The sequence below is a fragment of the Antennarius striatus genome, chromosome 3, assembly GCF_040054535.1.
Source record: "Antennarius striatus isolate MH-2024 chromosome 3, ASM4005453v1, whole genome shotgun sequence".
Lineage (NCBI taxonomy): Eukaryota > Metazoa > Chordata > Actinopteri > Lophiiformes > Antennariidae > Antennarius > Antennarius striatus.
Genome location: NC_090778.1, coordinates 12,376,650 through 12,396,075, shown reverse-complemented (window position 1 = coordinate 12,396,075; position 19,426 = coordinate 12,376,650). Strand labels below are relative to the sequence as shown.

Here is a 19,426-nt window from a genome sequence, read left to right as displayed (position 1 = left end):
TGATTATAGTTGTTTATCTTAGAATACATTTGGAGCAGGTACCTGTTCTGACCTCTACAGGTATGGTGTGTGTTTGATCGGAGTAAAGCGAGAGGACAATAAGAGCATACTCCTGAACCCTGGCCCCCGCCACATCATGGCTGCCACTGACACCTGCTATTACATCAACATCACCAAGGAGGAGAACTCAGCCTTCATCTTCAAACAGGAGGAGAAGCACAACAAGGGCCTGTCAGTCGCTGGCCTCTATGACGCCCCGTCTAGGCTGCCCGTACGCAGCATTATCGCCAGCATGGGTGAGACTGACGGCAAAAGAATATTTTTGGAATTAGGAAAGTTGGAGAAGAAATGTCAAAGAAAATAAAAGACAAATTATTTTAGAAAGGGTATTGTGAATAGTTATACTGAAGGACATCCTTATAACCACTATTTGGTTAAACATTTTTTAAAATAAAAGAAGAGAAAATGGATGTTTTGATGTGACTCACTCTGAATGATGGCTGCCTCTGTGACACCGGGTGCTTTGGCTGACCGTTGTGCATGTTAGGTATTTTTGTTCAAACATACCTTTTTATGTTCTGGGCTGACATTATTGTATTGTTTTTCTTTGACCTGTAAAAGTTGATCAGACCACTTCATTTGGTAAGTTTGTGCATGATGCATCACCCCTTTACACTTACTTATTTGTGTAATAGATTGGAGTACCATCTTGAATCGTTAATGTCTCTCCTCTTTTCTGATTTTAATTTATTTTTTAAAGATTAAATCTGTATTGTAACTGTAGCATGTTATTATTATATTCACATTTTGTACTTGCCTTTTACATCGCATTAGAAACAACTAATATGATGTGTATTAGGCTCATGTTCAGTGACAAATACACCACATCAACACCATTTGCATGCATTTGTTGTAGCTCCAGAATGCAATACATTGCAAAACATTTTCTCCTCAAGGTCAGTCTAAACTGAGGCAAAATATGCTGGTAGGGTTGTTAGTGCCTGAGGTGCTGAGCAAGCTACGCATTAACCTTGTCGCTTTATGTCCAATGTGTTTTCCAGGTATTTCAAAATTGTAATTGGTTTTTTACTTTAATGAGATTTTACTGTAGAACTACTGTAGATGGTTTTTCTGAAAAGCCAAATAGCATACAGTTCTTACAGTCATGTGATGTAACTTTCAGGTACTGTAGCCATAGACCTCCAGAACCCCGAACCACCAGAAGAAACCAGCAAACTGTCCTTGCCTACGGAGAATGGTTCTGGAAGCCGCAGACCCAGCATTGCTCCTGTCTTAGAGATTGCTGATTCATCTGCCATTCTGCCCTGTGACCTCCTGAGTGACCAATCAGAGGATGAAACCAATCAGTCGGATGAGGATGGCTCTGTGGGGTCAGAGTAAGTACCATTACTTTTAAAATGTACGAATATGGATCCTGAGGCTTTTCTGACATTTGGTGGTTTTGGTAGTGATCAGCAGCTTTCTTTTGTCTGCAGTGGTAAAAAAAAAAAAAAAGATAACGTAAACGTCCTGTGCTCTGCAGATGATTGATATTGCCTGTCCTTTACTTTCTCACATCTGACTGGTGTTAAGAGGAGAGATGGATGAGTTTGGAATAGGTGCGCAATCATAATGTCATATAGTGAGGTGAAATGTAAGGTGCAGATATGACTGATAGATGAGGATGCCATGACAGCTCCTTTCCTTTTGATTGTAGATCATGTTGTTTGTTCTCATCCTCAAGCTTCATTTGCGATTCTGAACAACAGTCACTGTGGCAGCCGTTTATCTCAGCAGGTCGTTCCTATTTTCTCTGTGTCTTTGCGTGGTTTTCAGATTGGATGGATCAGCTGTTTGTCCTCACAGTGTGCAACTCAACTAAAATGTAACTGTTTGATGGGCTCATCAGTAGGTCTCAACGTCATACATAAGCCTCGGTTACTGCCCCCCCCCCCCTGAGACCAGAGCAGTTTTTCCTCTTAAGAAATTGTCAAGACTGTAGTTGGGCAAATGGAGGACGCAAGGAAAAAGCTAAATAGCTTGAAGTCCCACAGTGCCATCATGTGGTTAATCGGTTATAAATGCATCTCTCAACAATGTCTGAATCTGTTTTATTGGCGAGCTAAATTATATTGTAAAAACGATTGAGGTGATTGAAGTTTGCACATTAACACCAAATTAAACTCAACCTAAACTGACTGGGTTACAGAAACATTGTAATTGATGATATAGTCGATGTTGAGCAGGAACCAGTTCTTCTAGCCAATAAACATCAACGATTTAAGCAGGTGTGGATTCAAATGAGAGAAACAGAAAGATGTTGTCTGGGCACTCACATGAAATAGTGGAGGAACGGAAGCCATGATTGTTTTACTGGGATTCTTTGGGAGGTGGACTGAGTTCCACCATCTTGTATTGGTATGTTTGTCAATTGAGGATTGACACTATTTCTGTGTGCTGGTCCCATCAATAAAAGGTGGAGAGACAGAAGAAAAGAAATCAATTTCACAGATATTAAACATTACTGGTTGATTTTCTGAGCCCGCTTTGACAAACACAGTGTGTCACTTACAGTTTTTTTAAGACATTGTCCTCAGAGGTGTTTCTCATTTCTTTTCCATCAGTTTTGTAAAGGGCTATCCTCCCAACTCGCCCTACATCGGCAGCTCTCCGACTCTGTGCCACCTCCTACCACAGAAAGCTCCATTCTGCTGCCTTCGTCTCGACAAGGTAAATTTGGATGCAGAAAAAGAACCGGATAACAACTACTGCCATAAAACACAGATTTTTTTTTTTATAGTCAGTTATCATGGGATGTGTCTCCTGACAGCACAGCACTACTAAAACCTGACTGACATCTTGCTTCCATCCAGGGCTGTACACATAGCAGTTTTGAGGATGCAAAGGCATACGGCTTCAAGAATAAGCTGATTATAGTGTCTGCAGAGACAGCAGGAAACGGTCTCTACAACTTCATTGTCCCTCTGCGTGCTTATTATCGACCCAGGAAGGAGCTCAACCCCATTGTGCTGCTGCTGGACTACCCGTAAGACTTCCTACTGTCGTCTCCAATCTAGTGTCTGATCTTTCTCATCATAGAAAGTCCTGATGTGTCGATAATAATGTAGAGCTAGGACTGTTTGTAGTATAGAGTCACCAGCACATATAATGCCTGTGTGTCCTTCATTTTGTGTATTAATGTGTTAAAGATTTTTGTGTGTGTGTGTGTGTGTGTGTGCGTGCGTGCGTGCGTGCGTGCGTGCGTGCGTGTGTGTGTGTGTTTCTGTGCGTGCAAGTTTGTGTCTTAGTGTAGATGATGTTTTCTTTTTTCAATTAAGAATATCACACATATACTGTAGGCCTTAATGCACACAGATGCACACACGCACACACACGCACACACACACGCACAAACACACACACACACACACACACACACACACACACACACACACACACACACACACACACACACACAGGCCAGTATGTAAATGTGGCTAGAGAGAAGAAGGAGTGACTGGCAGCCATGTGGTGTGTTCCCTGGGAGCAGGTAGGGATTTATTGCCTTGCCCATGGGTAGCTAGCAGCGCCCAGGGGGTGAACTCCAGCTACCAGTCCACCCTCCACACTGTGTTCTTGAACCCACTGCTCTCTGGTTCCCAGGCGGACAAAGCTACTGCCAACCCAACGAAAGCCAAATAGCTTTTAGCCGAGATTAAATCATGGCAGCTGGAACTCTGGGTTAGTTTTGCGTCAGGATAACAAAGAAAATGCTTTTTCAATTATTCATAAGCAACTGTTGTCTCTGCAGAAGAAATCCATTTTGTGTGTTATATATATTTGTGTGTGTTTGTGTACTAGACCTTTCTCTGCTATAACTCACTGTGGTTTTCATTAGCTTCTACCAACCCTGTGCAGCCACTGAAACAGAAAACATAAGGCGAAGAGCCAAAGATGTTCTTGATGAGATACAAACAGCGAAAACAGTGAACACGTAAATCCTACTTTACAACAGAGAATTTAGTGTGCTGCCATGACCCCCTTTGCCGCCGTATAAAACAACACAACACAGTTATTGGTGTTGAAAGTTCGACTCTACTGCCCTGAAACACATTTCAGGAAATACTGTCATAATGTGTCACAGGGGGTTGCAAAGGTAATTAGAAAGGGATGTCCATTCATGATGTTTCCTGTTTCCACAGGCCAGACAACCACTTCCTTGAGGCCATCTGTTGCTTTCCAATGGTTTACTTTATGGCTGGCACGATTGATAAGTATGTGTTAATATCAATATATTTGCTCATTTGAATAACAAATTTAATAATCCTGTCCGTCAGGTTATTTTTTTACAGCTTGAATATTACGACACATGCTGAATGTTTACCATAAAAAACCGGCAATAACAGCATTTGTTATTTTCTGCTTATCTCTAATCAGGTTATATGTTAGCAAGTGAACATCAGCTGTGTCAGTTCAGTTAGAAAAACATGCTGCACCCCAGGTTCTTATGCAATAAACATCAGATATAGATGTAGCGCCGATGTTATCTTGTTGTGTAATATGTGCTGTTGTTTCCTTGACAAGCTTGGACAATCTGCTTCAGTGTGGTATAATCTATGCTGACAATTTGGTGGTTGTGGACAAAGAGAGCACCATGAGTGCTGAGGAGGACTACATGGCAGACGCCAAGACCATCGTCAACGTCCAGACCATGTTCAGGTAAAGCAAAGTGCGTAGATACAGTACGTATAATGGGAGAGTGCAGCTCCAGAGTTGTTGACTGTTTTTATGAGCTCAGCCAAGTTTGGGATCAAACATGATTTAACTTCTTCATCAGTCCACAGTCTGATGCTGTGGACTGTAATGTCTATCTTGCCTGAATGGTGAACGAGTTCGTCTCACATAAAAAATGCAGTTGCCAAAGCTCGGAAACTATTCTTTTATTGAACAACCAAAATGAAAAGCATTATTCACTGCCATGCTGGATAGCACAAAATGCACAAAGCATTTCATCTCTCTGCGCCCTCTCTCTTGTCTCTACAGGTTGTTCCCCAGTCTCAGCATCATCACAGAGCTGACACACCCATCCAACATGAGGTTCATGCAGTTCAGAGCCAAGGATTGCTACTCACTAGCACTCTCCAAACTGGAGAAGGTAAGCCGTTGCTCATACTTGAGTTTAGATTTCTAATGATCCGTCCATGGATTTCAAAGTCAGACAAGATGTTGATTATTTGTGTAATGTCTTTAATTATGTCTAAAACACCTTGGATTACAAATATTTATGTTCTCTTGATTTGTCTTTATTGATTCTTCCAGTGGCCTTTGAGTGGAACCTGAGTGAATAAAGCTGCATTGAAACGTCTTAGGATTAGACATTATTATATATTATGGAATAAACACATAGATGCTGTTTATTCACCAAACATACTGTAAATTGTTTGGTGAACTTCTTTTTCCCCCTGCTTCAACAGGAGGGAAGTGAAATAATTCTGGCAAAATATAATATAATCGAGCTATTTCACGTTCTCAAAGCTTTTTGTAAAAAGTTTGTGCTTTGCTGTGTTACTTTTTTTACGTTTAATTTCTACTTTGCAGAGCATAGACCTTGCATGGAAAAAAATAAAGCCAAGCACGACAATCAAAGATGAACGAGGGGTAAAGATTCATGATCACAGTTGTTTTCTCATCTCTGACTATGTTTGAGTTTTTTGGGGGCCGCTTTTAGCTTCAATTTACTTTAAAATCTTGTTCCTCAAACAAACTGGATGTTTTCAGTGGTGAAAACCGGGCGACCTATTTCATTTCAAACCTCAAATATCTTCACCCTTCTCCCTTGCACCTCTTGTCTCAAATAAGGATTAAATGAAACGCCTTTTAAAATTTGATTTTAAGCTGGGATGCATCACCCCTTGGCTCTCTCTTTCTTTCTCTCGCTCTCTTTGTCTGTTACAGCTATTCACACTGTTATATTCTCCTGCTTTGTGGGTGTGTGTACGTGTGTGTGTGTGTGTGTGTGTGCGCGCTCGCATGTGTGCTTCTCTCTTCAGATAGAACGTGATAAGGGCTCCAATCTGGCTTTCATGTTCCGGCTTCCGTTTGCTGCAGGCAGAGTGTTCAGCATCAGCATGCTGGATACGCTGCTCTATCAGGTGGGACGTCTGTGGGCAGAAATGGAACCAGATAAATAAATGTATATGTCATGTATCCATTGAATGTTTGATGATTTCATTGCTGTTAGTTTTCGTGTTTCTTGTCTGCTTCCGAGGAAGAACATGAAGGAGCTGAGGAAGTATTTTTTTGTCTGAAAAGTAGAAATAGTTAAGCGGTCTCCTTAAAAGTGCCTCTTGGATAGAAAACCTTTAAAAGAACATTCACATTCTGTTTTGTGAAACGTTTCTAAAGATTTGTTGTAAATAAAAAACGATTGAAAACTGCTGCCAAAAAGACTTTTTACTCAGACTCTGAGATTGTCGACTACCAATGGCCAGGAATCGACCGTCTTTCTCACTTTGAATGGGTTAGGTTCCCAGTGTGTTGGGATACTTATTAAATGTATACTTGTATTGTTTTGACAGTCGTTTGTTAAGGACTACATGATCGCTATTGCGAGACTTCTCCTTGGTCTGGACACCACACCTGGCTCTGGCTACCTGTGTGCTGTAAGTATGAATCTGATACTGGTGGCGAGTGAGTGAGAGGGTGTGATGGTGTCTGATCAACTCTCATTTCCAGTTGAAGATAACAGAGGAGGATCTGTGGATCAGGACTTATGGCAGACTCTTCCAGAAGCTTTGTTCCTCCAGCGCTGAGATCCCGATAGGGATCTACCGCACCGAGTCGCACATGTTCTCCACCTCTGAGGTAACAGCACTTTCATTAGTTATTTATAGTTGAAATCTCTTTGGGTTTGGTCACGACTTTGGCTTCTGATGCTGCGGCGCCACTGCCAGTTTGACCCCTATATTATTTATTTCCTAAATGTACTATCGATTTGTCCAGTTAGGGGTTGCCACAGCACGTCATCCTTTTTCCATTTTTAGATGTATGCTCATATTTGACAAAGTTTTTATGCCAGATGCCCTTTCTGCCCTTATAAATTGTATTTATTACTTATGTACTGTTTTTGGAGCTTTAGTTGATTTCATTTTGCTTTGAATGCCCCAATCTTTCATTGCAATCTTTTTCTTTCGATGTCTGTTTGTCTTTTTTTCTTGTTCCAGTGCAAGGATGTACAGGTAAGATCAATATATGCTTGCTTGTGATTTGATCAACCAGCTGTCACCCTTTGTTTAGTAAAGACAAGGCCCTCCCGGTGTTTTTTATGGAATTTAACAATATATAAACTCATCAATGCAGGCTTCTTAAAAAGAAGATGAACATTTATTTAAGAAAAACTGGATCAAAGATATGAACTTGGCAGGACACAGCTGAGCCATCGTAAACCTAACCACAAACAGCATTAACACCCCCTCCCTGCTCTCCCAGTCTCAAATGTCCATCAACATGGAACAGAGCATGGACCGCCGTGAGCGTGGAGAATCCTGGAAGGATAGGACAGCCCAGAGAAACTCCACCACCAGTGACCAGTCGGAACACCCGCTGCTGAGGAAGAAGAGCATGCAGTGGGCACGGCGGCTCAGCAGGAAGAGCGCCAAGCCGTCTAGCAGAGCAGAACGAATTTCCCAGCAGAGGCTCAATCTGTACCGGCGCTCCGAACGACAGGAACTGTCCGAACTGGTGAAGAATCGCATGAAGCACCTCGGCCTTCCCACTGTGGGATACGGTGAGTTTGGCAGCCAAAGACAGTAGGGTGGTCAATGGATGACTTCAAGTAGATGTTAACTTATGCACTCTAGTAGTTTCTGATATATTTAGTAATTAAGTTTACAAGAACAAATAGTTATGATAACTAATCGTGTGTGTGTGTGTGTGTGTGTGTGTGTGTGTGTGTGTGTGTGTGTGTGTGTGTGTGTGTGTGTGTGTGTGTGTGTAGTCCTTATAAGTATTAAATTTATATAAATAGATATTGAATTTATAATGTCTGATTATTTTATCATGGTTGGCCAGGCAAAAGTTACCTGAAAACGACACTAATTAAAATTATGTTTGTTGCAGATTAGACTCTCAGTTCTATGAGCATGTCTTTAAAGCCAAACTAACTCTCAAGGAAGAAATAATGTAAGTGGTTGAGTCAAACCTCAAGGGGTAGAGTCATAGTTTTATGGTGAGAAAAAAATAGAATGAATACTGTCATGGAATGTCAAGGAATACAGAGTTGTGACAGTGTGTTGGTCAAAAAGATGATAGAAAATTAATTAGTTGATAATTACATAACATTTATTTTGAAGCAACAAAGTAAAAAAGTGAACGTGAACATGTTTGTAATTTATCTGATGATTTTTTATGAATCAGACAAAATGATTTTATATATATTACCACATATTGTAAGAAAAATGTGATGGACTTTTTTTGAACAAATTAACATTAAAAACATTTAATCACATGCGATCATGAAAGAATATGAAAAATGAAGTCAAATCTTTTCATCTTTGCTCTACCCACTCCCTGCTCTCAACCAGTTAAATTATTTCAGCCATGACAAAAATTGTGTTTTCAAAAATCAACTCTTTCTGCCATTTTATCTCATTATCTGTGAAGTTGTGGGGTTGTGATCATGATGGGCTCTGATCATTAACATCCCAACCCATTGTCATTATTATCCATCAATAAACCATTGTCTCCCTTCTGTTCCATACTCATCAATGTCTTCCTTTGTATGCCCAAACACACACACACATAAACACACCCCTGCATTCTCATGGTCAAACCAAATGTAGACATGAACACGTCATACGTAAAGATGCAGGAGCACCAAAGCTCATCTCAGTCACGCCTGCATCTCTGCTCACTTCTTATCTTTTGTCCTTCAGTTCTTTCTCTCCTCCCAGCTTCATGCTTCAAATTAAAAACAGAATCATGCTCCAGATGTGTTGCACTTGTTAAATATGCTATAACATGTTGATGGAATACGTTTCAGGAAGAACCCCAAATGCTCAAGATCTTCTTAAGAACCATGAATGTCAGTGAAGAACACTACAACAGCATCACAAGTGGCAAATGAATAATTTGGAAGTGATTCTGTGCAGACACAAAATGCATGGCTTTCTCTGCATTGCTCTCACCTTTGGTATAAATTCTTTTTGAAATTGCATATGCATTCGCTGCCTCCCTGATTTTTTTCTTTTTCTTGTTTTCCCTCCTCTGTTCCTCTCCTCTTTTCTCTCTCTGACTCTTCTATCTTCCCTCCTTTGGCTTATAGAGGATGTTTCTAATCTCACTGCGAGTGATGTCATGAATCGAGTAAATCTAGGATATTTGCAAGGTAATTTGTGTGCTGTCTATAACTCATTTATAACATGTGAGTGGTCACTTCCATCTTGTGAGGAAGAATTTTTTTTGCATTTTCACCAGCATCCCTTAAGGATAAATGCCCCGAAGTTACACACAGCCACTTTTAGATGTCTGTTTTTCATGCTGTTTGTTTGACTTATTTCGGTTCATATCTAAATTGCGCTTAAATTTATTTGAACAAGTTGGGCCATTAACAGTGAATGCCGTTGCTTAGAGTTGCAGGACATTTCAGAGAACCCGTATACAAAGGAGACCAGACCGTCAGGTTAGCTGGTTCATCACAGTACTGCAATGTTACTGCATGAGTGTATGTGTGTGTGTGCGTGTGTGTGTGTGTGTGCGTGCGTGCGTGCGCTCGCTCGTGAATGTGTGTATGTGTGTCCTTGCAGAATGAGTGGTGGATCAGTAGCAAGCCTCTATCACTATCACTCTCTTTCCCTATCTGGTTTTTTCTGCATTGTGTTCCTGTGAGGTGACGTCCCAAATGGCTGCCCAGTGGAATTACTGCAGGGCATCAGAGTATGGCTTCCAGAGTGGAGCGGAGCACATTCTGTCTGTGGATGGAAAGTTAGACGTGAAATTAGCATGAACACCGTCTATATGTGTGGGTAAACATAACATGTATCAAAGGTGTTCCAAATACAGAATCCTCTTCTCCCGCTCCGTATTCCTCCCAGCACCTCAAAGTGTTATACCATGGCTACTCATCCACAGGCAACAAGAGAAAGCGTGCAAATACATTTCTTCAAATTTGTAGTTTAGGATGACAAAAGACTATTGATTTGGTTGTCTGCAGTTTAACAGCCTGTTTACTGACTTAATATCAGGACGCCATCTGGACTGTCCTGCAGCACACTGAACTAAAACACAGTTATGAATCAAATTTTAAAGAGAAACCCAGATCACCTTAAAATCATGCTTCTGCTGAGCTGCAGTGGTTTGGCATCTCGTCCTGTCGCTGTTCACCCAGTGGTGATAAATCTACACCATGAGAGCTCAGGCTCCAGATAAAATCACAGTAACTGAGAAAAACAGAGCAGTACTGTTCTCCTGTTGGCTGTAACACATGATTAGAGCTGAACCGGTGAAAACAATTATGTTTGAATAATTAATAGTAGCTGGTGATGCTCATCAAAGATTACAGTGAATTTAATCTGTCTTTAGTAGACAGCATTATAATTATTATGCATTATATTTGTGCACATCTGAATCCTTACCCTCTTTATTGGCATGATTTTTGTTCATTCTGATATTCAGAAGAACTGATTAGCATCAGTAAACTTAATAATAAACCTTGTGTTTGATCTCATTCTTTTTGAGTATCCATGTTTTTGTCTCACTACTGAACCAGGAATGAATGTGTTCATGCGAGGTCAGGCGAGGCCATGGTATAATCTATGTTTGTGACAGTAAAGTGGATCTGAAGGGAAACAGGCATTAATATCAGTCACGACTTCTGCCTCTGGCCTCTCATCAGAGACGTTTACACCATCATAGTGTCACCTCCACGTGTTGATCGAGCAGCAGCAGGTCGATCTCGTCCACTCCCACACTCCCAATGTGTTCTGCTTCACTCTCAACTTGGTTGGACTCTCTCTGCATTTGGTCCAGTCTAGCAGACCCTAGAGCATGTCCTTTGTGTTTGTGAGGTGTGACACACGTCACTCATGGTGGGGCTGTGGGGCTGAGTGTCGTCTGTCGGCATGGCCTTGCCAAGCCTGCTGGTCCAGTGTGGAATGCAGTGGAGATGGATTTGTGGACTAGCCACGGATTCTGTCTGCATGCTGGCTCTGTTCTGAAGCTACGCATGAGGGGTGATGTTTGAGTCAGCAGGCAGCATGGGCCTCCCCTTGTTCCACCAACTGCCCTGTCAGTAACTATTAGCCCTTCTCTCTCCTCCACCCCGCCTGGCTTTGTAAAGGGCCACAAGCAGGTGGGTGGTCACATGTGCCCTCCTCTGCCCTTTTTCTGTCCACTCTGCAAGTAGGAGCCACCGCCAGAAAGCAGATAACACACACCAACACACACAGACACACGCGCTCTGACATGATTTCTATTAATATTTAAGGTTGAAATCAGTTCTTAACCGAGGCAATAAAACAATATTATCACTATTGTTCATGGTTATTAATATATAATGTCTAAAACTAAATCATTCACATAACTGCCATCAAAAGCCAACAACAGTTTATTATATTTTAAAAGTATGTACAGGATACTGTATTGTGAATTTGAAATGGTTGCAGTCACCTAGTTTGACCAGCAGAGGGCAGTGAATGCAAAGTTCCTTGTTAATTAAAGAAACAAGATATGGAACTGCGCCATACTGAGATATTGATTGGTGTAACCTGTTCATTTAAAAAAAAAGTATGATGGCTAGAGAAAAAGAGCATTGATATATTGATATCTGTATAACTATTATGACTAATCAGGATATTCAGCTCTTCGTTTAAAGCTCAATTGTCAGCTTAACTTGTGTTCTTCCACCATCGTAGGTCATGGGATCCTTAAAACTATTGAATTATAATTTTAAAATCATTACAAGCTTTTTTTCATTAACACCCGGACTAAAGAAAGAGTCTTTCCACTTATTTCCTGACTTTCCCTCCCCTCACTCTGATATTGTGTGTGGGTTACTTTGCCTTTGTCTGTGCCAAAAAAAAGGTAGAACCAGAAGGAGGCTCATATTTTCTGGGATTGAGTGGCTCATTTTCTGGTCAATGTTCTGTGTGATAGAGGGAGACAAGGACATCCTCGAGAGTGGCTCTGAACGTCTCTGTGGTCTTTTTATTTTTCCAGATGAGATGAATGACCATCAGAACACACTGTCCTACGTTCTCATCAACCCCCCTCCTGACACCATGCTGAAGCTCAACGACATTGTGTAAGAATTTAAAAGATGTAGACAGTTGTCCTCCTGCCTCCGTCAGCAGACGCTCAGCAGCCGCAGCAGCATTGAGTAGATAACCACGTTAAATTCTGTGCTGTCACACAGTGCCAATAAAACTCCAGCAGTGACTTTAATTTTAACACTTAAAGTAAACCTGCTCCATGCTGGCGCATAAAGTTGATTTAATCTTCACAGGTACATTATCCGATCGGACCCGCTGGCTCATGTGCCAGATGACTCGCAAGTGGGACAAACTCGTAGCACCAGGAGCCAGCAGGAGTTTGGCACAGAGACGAAGGATGAGACTCACCTCTGAACACCCCCCGCCCCTGAGTCTTCCACATCCTGAGCCTGAACATCTGAGCCCCGTCTGGGCCAACAGAGCTTGTTTGTCTGGTGCAGAGGAAGGCGTGTCGGCAGTCCGTACTGAATGTGCTTTACATGAGTCTCCACCTCAAAAACACCCAACCTTTGAAATCAGAGACCCGAGGGGGAGAGAAGGGACGACGCTGTTCACAATGAAGCTGCTATAGGAGTGTGCATGAAGAGTGCCTCGTGATCGACCCCCACCTTTTTCTGTACTTACCCCCATCAAGCCAACTAACATTCCGGAAACAGCCCCCACCTTTCAACCAAAGGGTTGAGATGTGATAGATGTTTCAACTAGTCATCAGAGAGTCAAAGGTGGGGGGTTTTTTGTGCACGCACCACACAAGATAACAAATCATGTCACTTGGGGTGGAGCTGCCCTCATCCCATGAATCATCGCTAACTAAATGCAAGGAATACCTGGGCAACTACACCCCCCCCCCTCCACATCGCTCCATCAAGTGTGTTTTAGAAGAAAGAAGGGAAGTTGTGTCTAGTGGTTCAAATATTTCCCATGAAGTCACAGTGAATGTGCACTGGAGTTAATGTATTATGTGTGATTGGGTTTTGTCTCTGGTCGGATTTTGTTTTGATCAATTAGAATTTAAACACTGTTGGTGCGAGTTCCTTTGGCCATGTGACAATCATCAGCATTCCATTCGTTGTTGTGGACACTGAATTATGTTGTGGTTATTGCTGAACAGTGAGTGTTAATTGTGGGTTCATTTAATTCACCTCTCTCCCAAATCATGTTTGATTTTGTTAACTCTACTGGTTTGTGAATAACTGAAACATTAATTATACAGTTTGTGCCATTTTCTGTTTGACCTGTGATATCAGTGTCATTTAGTTCTAAATTTAGAGCCTTGCTGATTCTTTTTGTTTTGTTTTGTTATCTGCGATGCACTGGCGGCGTGTCCTGAGCGTCTCCCCGCCTCTCGCCTGTAAATCCGCTGGGATAGGCTCCAGCAACCCCCGTGACCCATGAAAGCAGAAATGGGGTTTGGAAAATGAACAAATGGATGTTTTGTTTTGGGTTTTTTTTGTTATTTTTCTTTTTATAAGCGGATGTATCATCCAAAAAGTAAGACAACATATCGATTCAAAAACACTGAGAAACCCAGTTTCTATTAATGAAGGCTAAATATGGGCTAAGAAATGTATTTAATGTGCATAACTGAAGTCATGTCTTTATTGCAGGTTATTTTTGTTCTGAGTTCTGAAGTCTTACAAGCTGAATTCTTATGTAGCAGTTTTATTTATCTTTGTTTTAGTGTTGTTTTTAGTTTTTGTTATTTAAAGAGATGAATTCATACTTTGGTGAGAGCACTTGATAGAAATTGAGATATTTTTTTTACAATTTTGCTTTGAATCATGGGATTAAACAAACAATATCCTGTTGCTGACTTTCAGAGGTACTAAGCTCCTTCTTCTTCGTGCCTAAATGCTAAGCTATGCTAACAGTCACTTGGCTGTGATGGCATAACTGTTTAAGAAGGAAGTGGTATCCGTCATCTCATCTCTCACTAAAATATAACATGAATAACAGCACAAGTGCATTTTAAAAGTGTAAAACTATTGTTAAAAGTATCCCCAAAGGTTGACAGAAGTATCAGTATTGGATTGTTTGAACTTAAATACCAGTATTTTGTCATGTGGAATGTATTTGAGCTTTCCTGTAACTGTACAGACCACACCGTGTGTATGTGGTGTTGTCAGTGCTCAGTCTGTCATCCTCATCTATCATCCTCCAGCAGGATGTTTTGTTCAGTCACTGTAAATTGTAACTATTGATTCATTTACCATGTTTGCACTGCAGGAAGTTTCCTCTTGGTCTAGTAACTTTCTGACCAATCGTCATCAATGTTCACTGAAGGAAAAAGGCTGTAAATAGATTCTGCCATATAAAATATACCCGCACTTTACAGAACTGCCAAAACTGTAGGGGAGAGACTTGCAGTGCTAAACGTATCTCGTCGGTTGATGTTTCACTTCATTTCAGCCAACAGTGAAGAAAGTAATGCAGACAGACCACCGATCGTCCTCTGTCATTACATTGTCAGGTCTTTAGAAAAAAAAAGTTCTCTTTTTCACGATAGTGGACTAATTCATTCAAACCGTTGACAGCTGGCTGGAAGAACCTTGTTTGGCTCCTTGAGAAGTACGGTAGTTCTTGGGACCTTTGGAAAGCACGTGGCCACTGTTTGCTGCTTGTGTCTTTTGCTTCCACCTCTTAGGATAAAAGTGAAGAAGGACTTGAACTCTCTTTGCACTGAGCTCTGCAGATGTGTGTGGAGCACAACAGCATGACCCTTTAATATGAATCTGGATAGTATACAAGCATTCCTGTGAAGCAAAGACAGACAAACCTGCAGTGATATGAAATGAAATTTATGTTATTATCCCTCGTAGGGGAAATATGTCATGCATTTGTTTTTAATTCCTAGTTGTGTGTAGCTTATTTTGTTAATTGCCATTCTTGTACTGATGCTGAAGAAATCTTAGGTGGATTCTTTTCTCACTTTTCTTTTCATCCTTCAGGAGTCGGCGTGAGCTTTTATGCTCAAGAGAGTACATATTTTACCAAGAGTCTCATTGAGATCTCAGTTTACAGGGCTGGAGAGCTGAGAGGTGGAAGTGTGACAGACTCCAGTAGAGGATTTGATTGGTGGACATCATCCTAGATCTTGATCCAGAGCAAATCACACTCCTCTAACAATTCACCCCAGTCCTCCTAAAGTCCAGACGTATGAAACCACAAGGGGCATGCAAACACTTAAAAGCATGTTTTGATATTCAGCTTGCCAATAACAACCGTTTTGTACCTTTAGCGGGATGTTTCACGTGACGTCCTACAACGAGAGAAAATCGTAATCAAGTCAGCTGCTTGCAAGTTGGGTTCATTATTTGATACTGTGTATTTATATGAATGGACATGCATGTTGTCTAGGTGTTACCGGAAGCCTACTTACTATGTTTACCTGCAGTTTGTTTTTATTTCACTGTCAAAAAGGGGTTGATCCATTTTGTACTATTTCTTATGAGAAGTGTGTGTACTTCGACATATAAAACATAAATAAATGCTGCATGCAGCCAGATGAACTGAAGGAAAAGACATCTTTATTCCATCCCTAGTCTTTTTCTGGCAACAATCACAAACAGGTAAATGTGCCATTTAAGTCTAAAATTAAAGTTTTCATTTCTTTAGTTTTATTGAGGGAATAGACATTTGGAAAATTGATTTATTCTCTTGTTTCCATGGTTACAGGTTGGCTCATTCAGGAGGGGGTTTTGCCTCAGATGAGGGTTTCTGGGACTTAACTCAAAGTCTGTATGATACTTAGGGAGTTAGGGTTCATTTAAAGCTCTTCCTTCCTTCTTGTTGATTCACGTTTGCCCCCACCTCTCTTTGGTTCAGCTCCAGCATCAGGTGAGGATCCACCAGAGGGAGCCTTTGTCCCAGCTTCTTTAACTCCCTCTCTGCTCGGTCTCGTTGCTTATGGGATGTGTCCTCTAGATTTTAGACCACCTTGACCAACTTGTTCCTGAATCAGATTTTTGGTTGGCTTATTCCTGGGAATGGGGCCCTGAAACATCATCTTCTGTTGCTTCATGTGCGTGTGGGTACTGAATGAAGAGGTCTTGTCATTTAGTTTTGAGGACCAGAGATGTTCCACATTAATCTGAGCCTCTTTCAATTTCTGGTGGTGATTTAATTGATTTGGCTCTTTTTCATCTTCACCAAATTAATTGTCCACATGATTCAACAGTTTCATCTCCACAGGAGACTTGAGATCTTCCTCATACAAATCCCCGTTTGTGATCTTTGACTCAGAAGATTTAATGATTGGTTGATTGATATAAGGTCTACTGTATTGTGTATTCTATTGGAGGGGTCAAGATTGATACCATCTGCAGCTTGTGCAGCATTTATATCAGTAGTGACTGTTAAGATTATCTGCCTCTGATCCTCCATCTGCACATGATTCACTGCCTTGTTTCTGCATTCCTTCAGTTGTTTACTTTCGTCCCTCAGCTGAACTTCTGTCTTGCTTTGTAAAGTAACTTTTTTCATTGGTACACCAAAAGGGACCATAAAGAGAGCAGCAGTGACTCCACAAAGCCCCTCCTCCATTCCAGCTGTCTGTCATTGTTCTGTCTCCTAGAGACTGTATGACTCCATTTGATGGCATGCTTTCTTAATTTCCCTTAGGGGATCTGATCATTATATTAAAAAATATATATACAATATTCTTTCAGTTCATCCCCATTTTCTTGAAAACATCCAAGCATTACAGTTTTTGTTGCAATGCTTCCTATCCTATCAACACCACCAGAAAACACACCATGACCAGGAGCAAAGATAGCACCGCAAAGTGGAAGACTGGAAGGAAGAACTTTATTCTGGAGCAACAGATAATATTTTTCTTAAAACATTTGACCTACAAAATGAAAAACAAACGTCCAAATCATAACAGAGTGTGCAGATGTTTTATTTGTTTCAATTGCCATTCATGATGTCTTACAATTTTCTAAAAGACAAAAATGAACATAAAAGTAAAAGAACAGATCTACTTTGTAGATCTGGAAGATGAAAGATGAATTTCCTCGTTGAGCAGGACTTGTGCTTTTCTTGAACTTCACTAACCTTTAAGGAAAATAAAAGTCTTCAGTGTCGCAGGAACAGTCCCAGGGGTTTCCATGTAGTCTGACCCTGGTGGACCTGAGAGACCTGAAGATCTGAGGTGGCACTCATCCAGTCATCCTGTTCCCAGGCTAATCCAGCTCAGTTAAAACAGTGTGGGAGCTGATACTATCCGGATGTTACAACCCTGCAGAATGTTTACTACAGTATGTGATGAAATGGCAGTAACATAAACCAAAAACCAGGACAATAATCAAACAGGAACTCGAGCTGAACTGAAATGTAAAACTGGAGCCAACATAAAAGACTTTTCAGTTGCAACTGGTGATTTTATATATTTTAAGACAAGACTTTAACACAAAACCAGTGAGATTGCTAAACTAAAAATAATGTCACATGGTCTAGGGTAATGGATGTTGTCAAAATTAACAAAATTATCTATAACAAACAAACTAAACAATTCAGGTAACTAAACAAGAAAATAAAAACCCTGCCTCACTACACTACCGAGACAGTCAGAAACTGACCAAAAATACAACAAAGACAACATCCTCCTAACTAGTGTTTCTACACAAAGGACAACTAAGGGTGGTATGTATAAAGGCCTCCGTCTAGCTACCCCTAGGCCATGGACTAACAACATAAAAATAACTAACAAAGAATAACTAAACTGCAGTTACTCACCACACAGAACATGGAGCAGAGATAGAGATCTGAGAGCTGAGATGTAGCATTGCGAGATGAGACAGAGACTCCTTGATGAAGCTCCCTTCTGAATGGCAAACAAAAGACTTTTATATAGGGTGTGTTTGGGGCGGGGCATGTAATTGCAGGTAATTGATTGGCAGCAGGTGGAGTGATAATTGGAATTTCCTTGATGGACAGCTCCAGGCAGGCACTGGAGCTGGATTGGATGATCTGGGTCTAAGGACAGACAAAGTACACAGGACACAGACACACCACACCCATCTCTCCCACAAACACCCACATGCACATTCATACCTACATACAGCACATACACAATATATATGTAGGCATACGTAACACCGGACCAAAAGCTGTACTCCTGCTCTTGCTCAGATTTATCCCCCTGAGGCTAATAAAGCCATTAAACATGAACTCATTCACAACTTCCATTTGGTTTTCTGTCAGGTTGAGCTCACTCAGGATATTTGGTCGGCTTAAAACAGTTTGGATTCATTTCTGTCAGCAAATTCTGTCTCAAACTGAGGTTCGAGAGGTTGATCACAGGGGTGAGGTTGTTACTACACAGCACAGTGGAGTTTATCTACCCAAAGCCCTCCACAATCATCCCCAGAGAAGAATATCTTGAAGGGAAAGGTGTGAGAGAGATCATTTCTTTCAGGTCCTATTAGTTCTGAACACTAGACTGACAAAATGTTAGAGAAGGGCTGTTGTACATAAAAGTAAATATTTATTACATGCTGCGAGTTCAGTTTCTTTGTTCCCATGTTTAGACTTTATTGAGTCTACCAGAGAGAACAATGCAGAGGAATGTTTGGTCATCATTTCTGCTGCCATCCATCGGTTGTCTTTGGCAACTTCAACAAAGAGCAAGATATAGACAGATGATATTTTATTAATGTGAACGTAAATATGAACATAAGAAGCTTGGTTTTCGATCTGTGGTGGAATGTTCTAAAAAATAATCTGGATTCTATCATCAAATTTGTCAATATTTACACAACATTTTGATCACCAGATGACAAGTTACTGATCACAGAATAATTACAATTCCTGGATTAAAAAAAGGTGAGAACTAAAATTTCAAGAATAAACAAATACAAGGATGAGTGTATGAACATTTTAAGAAATCTGTTAAAACAAGGAATTAACCCCAAAAGAAGCTGATTTAAAGGCTTTAATCAGCTCGATGTATTCGTGTTTTAATTCTTAGTGCTCTACTAAAGGTCCTCACCTGGTGGTTCATCCAGGCAGAAAAACGTTCCCCTCTCTAAAACAGCACTGGCCGAAACGCACATTTACCAGCAACAAACCCAGACAAACAGCAAGTGTGGAGACACGCTAACTGGATTTGCCTTGTTTTCACTGTTGCCATGGCAAAGTGGAGTTAGTCACAGCGATGC

General features: G+C 40.9%; 1 protein-coding gene across 1 annotated transcript in view; it reads left to right on the top strand.

Annotated features, from left to right (window-relative positions):
• The window catches only part of kcnt1b (potassium sodium-activated channel subfamily T member 1b), a 79,960-nt gene extending 63,158 nt beyond the window's left edge, over positions 1 to 16,802 (top strand). The window contains exons 19-31 of the mRNA XM_068311876.1: positions 61 to 296; positions 1,184 to 1,397; positions 2,625 to 2,730; positions 2,874 to 3,046; positions 4,203 to 4,274; positions 4,585 to 4,719; positions 5,044 to 5,155; positions 6,051 to 6,152; positions 6,579 to 6,662; positions 6,736 to 6,864; positions 7,489 to 7,786; positions 12,214 to 12,298; positions 12,500 to 16,802. Coding sequence (XP_068167977.1) covers positions 61 to 296; positions 1,184 to 1,397; positions 2,625 to 2,730; positions 2,874 to 3,046; positions 4,203 to 4,274; positions 4,585 to 4,719; positions 5,044 to 5,155; positions 6,051 to 6,152; positions 6,579 to 6,662; positions 6,736 to 6,864; positions 7,489 to 7,786; positions 12,214 to 12,298; positions 12,500 to 12,620 — 1,867 coding nt within the window. The 3' untranslated portion in view covers positions 12,621 to 16,802. The remainder of the gene's footprint in view (positions 1 to 60; positions 297 to 1,183; positions 1,398 to 2,624; positions 2,731 to 2,873; positions 3,047 to 4,202; positions 4,275 to 4,584; positions 4,720 to 5,043; positions 5,156 to 6,050; positions 6,153 to 6,578; positions 6,663 to 6,735; positions 6,865 to 7,488; positions 7,787 to 12,213; positions 12,299 to 12,499) is intronic.
• The last annotated feature ends 2,624 nt before the right edge of the window (positions 16,803 to 19,426 follow it).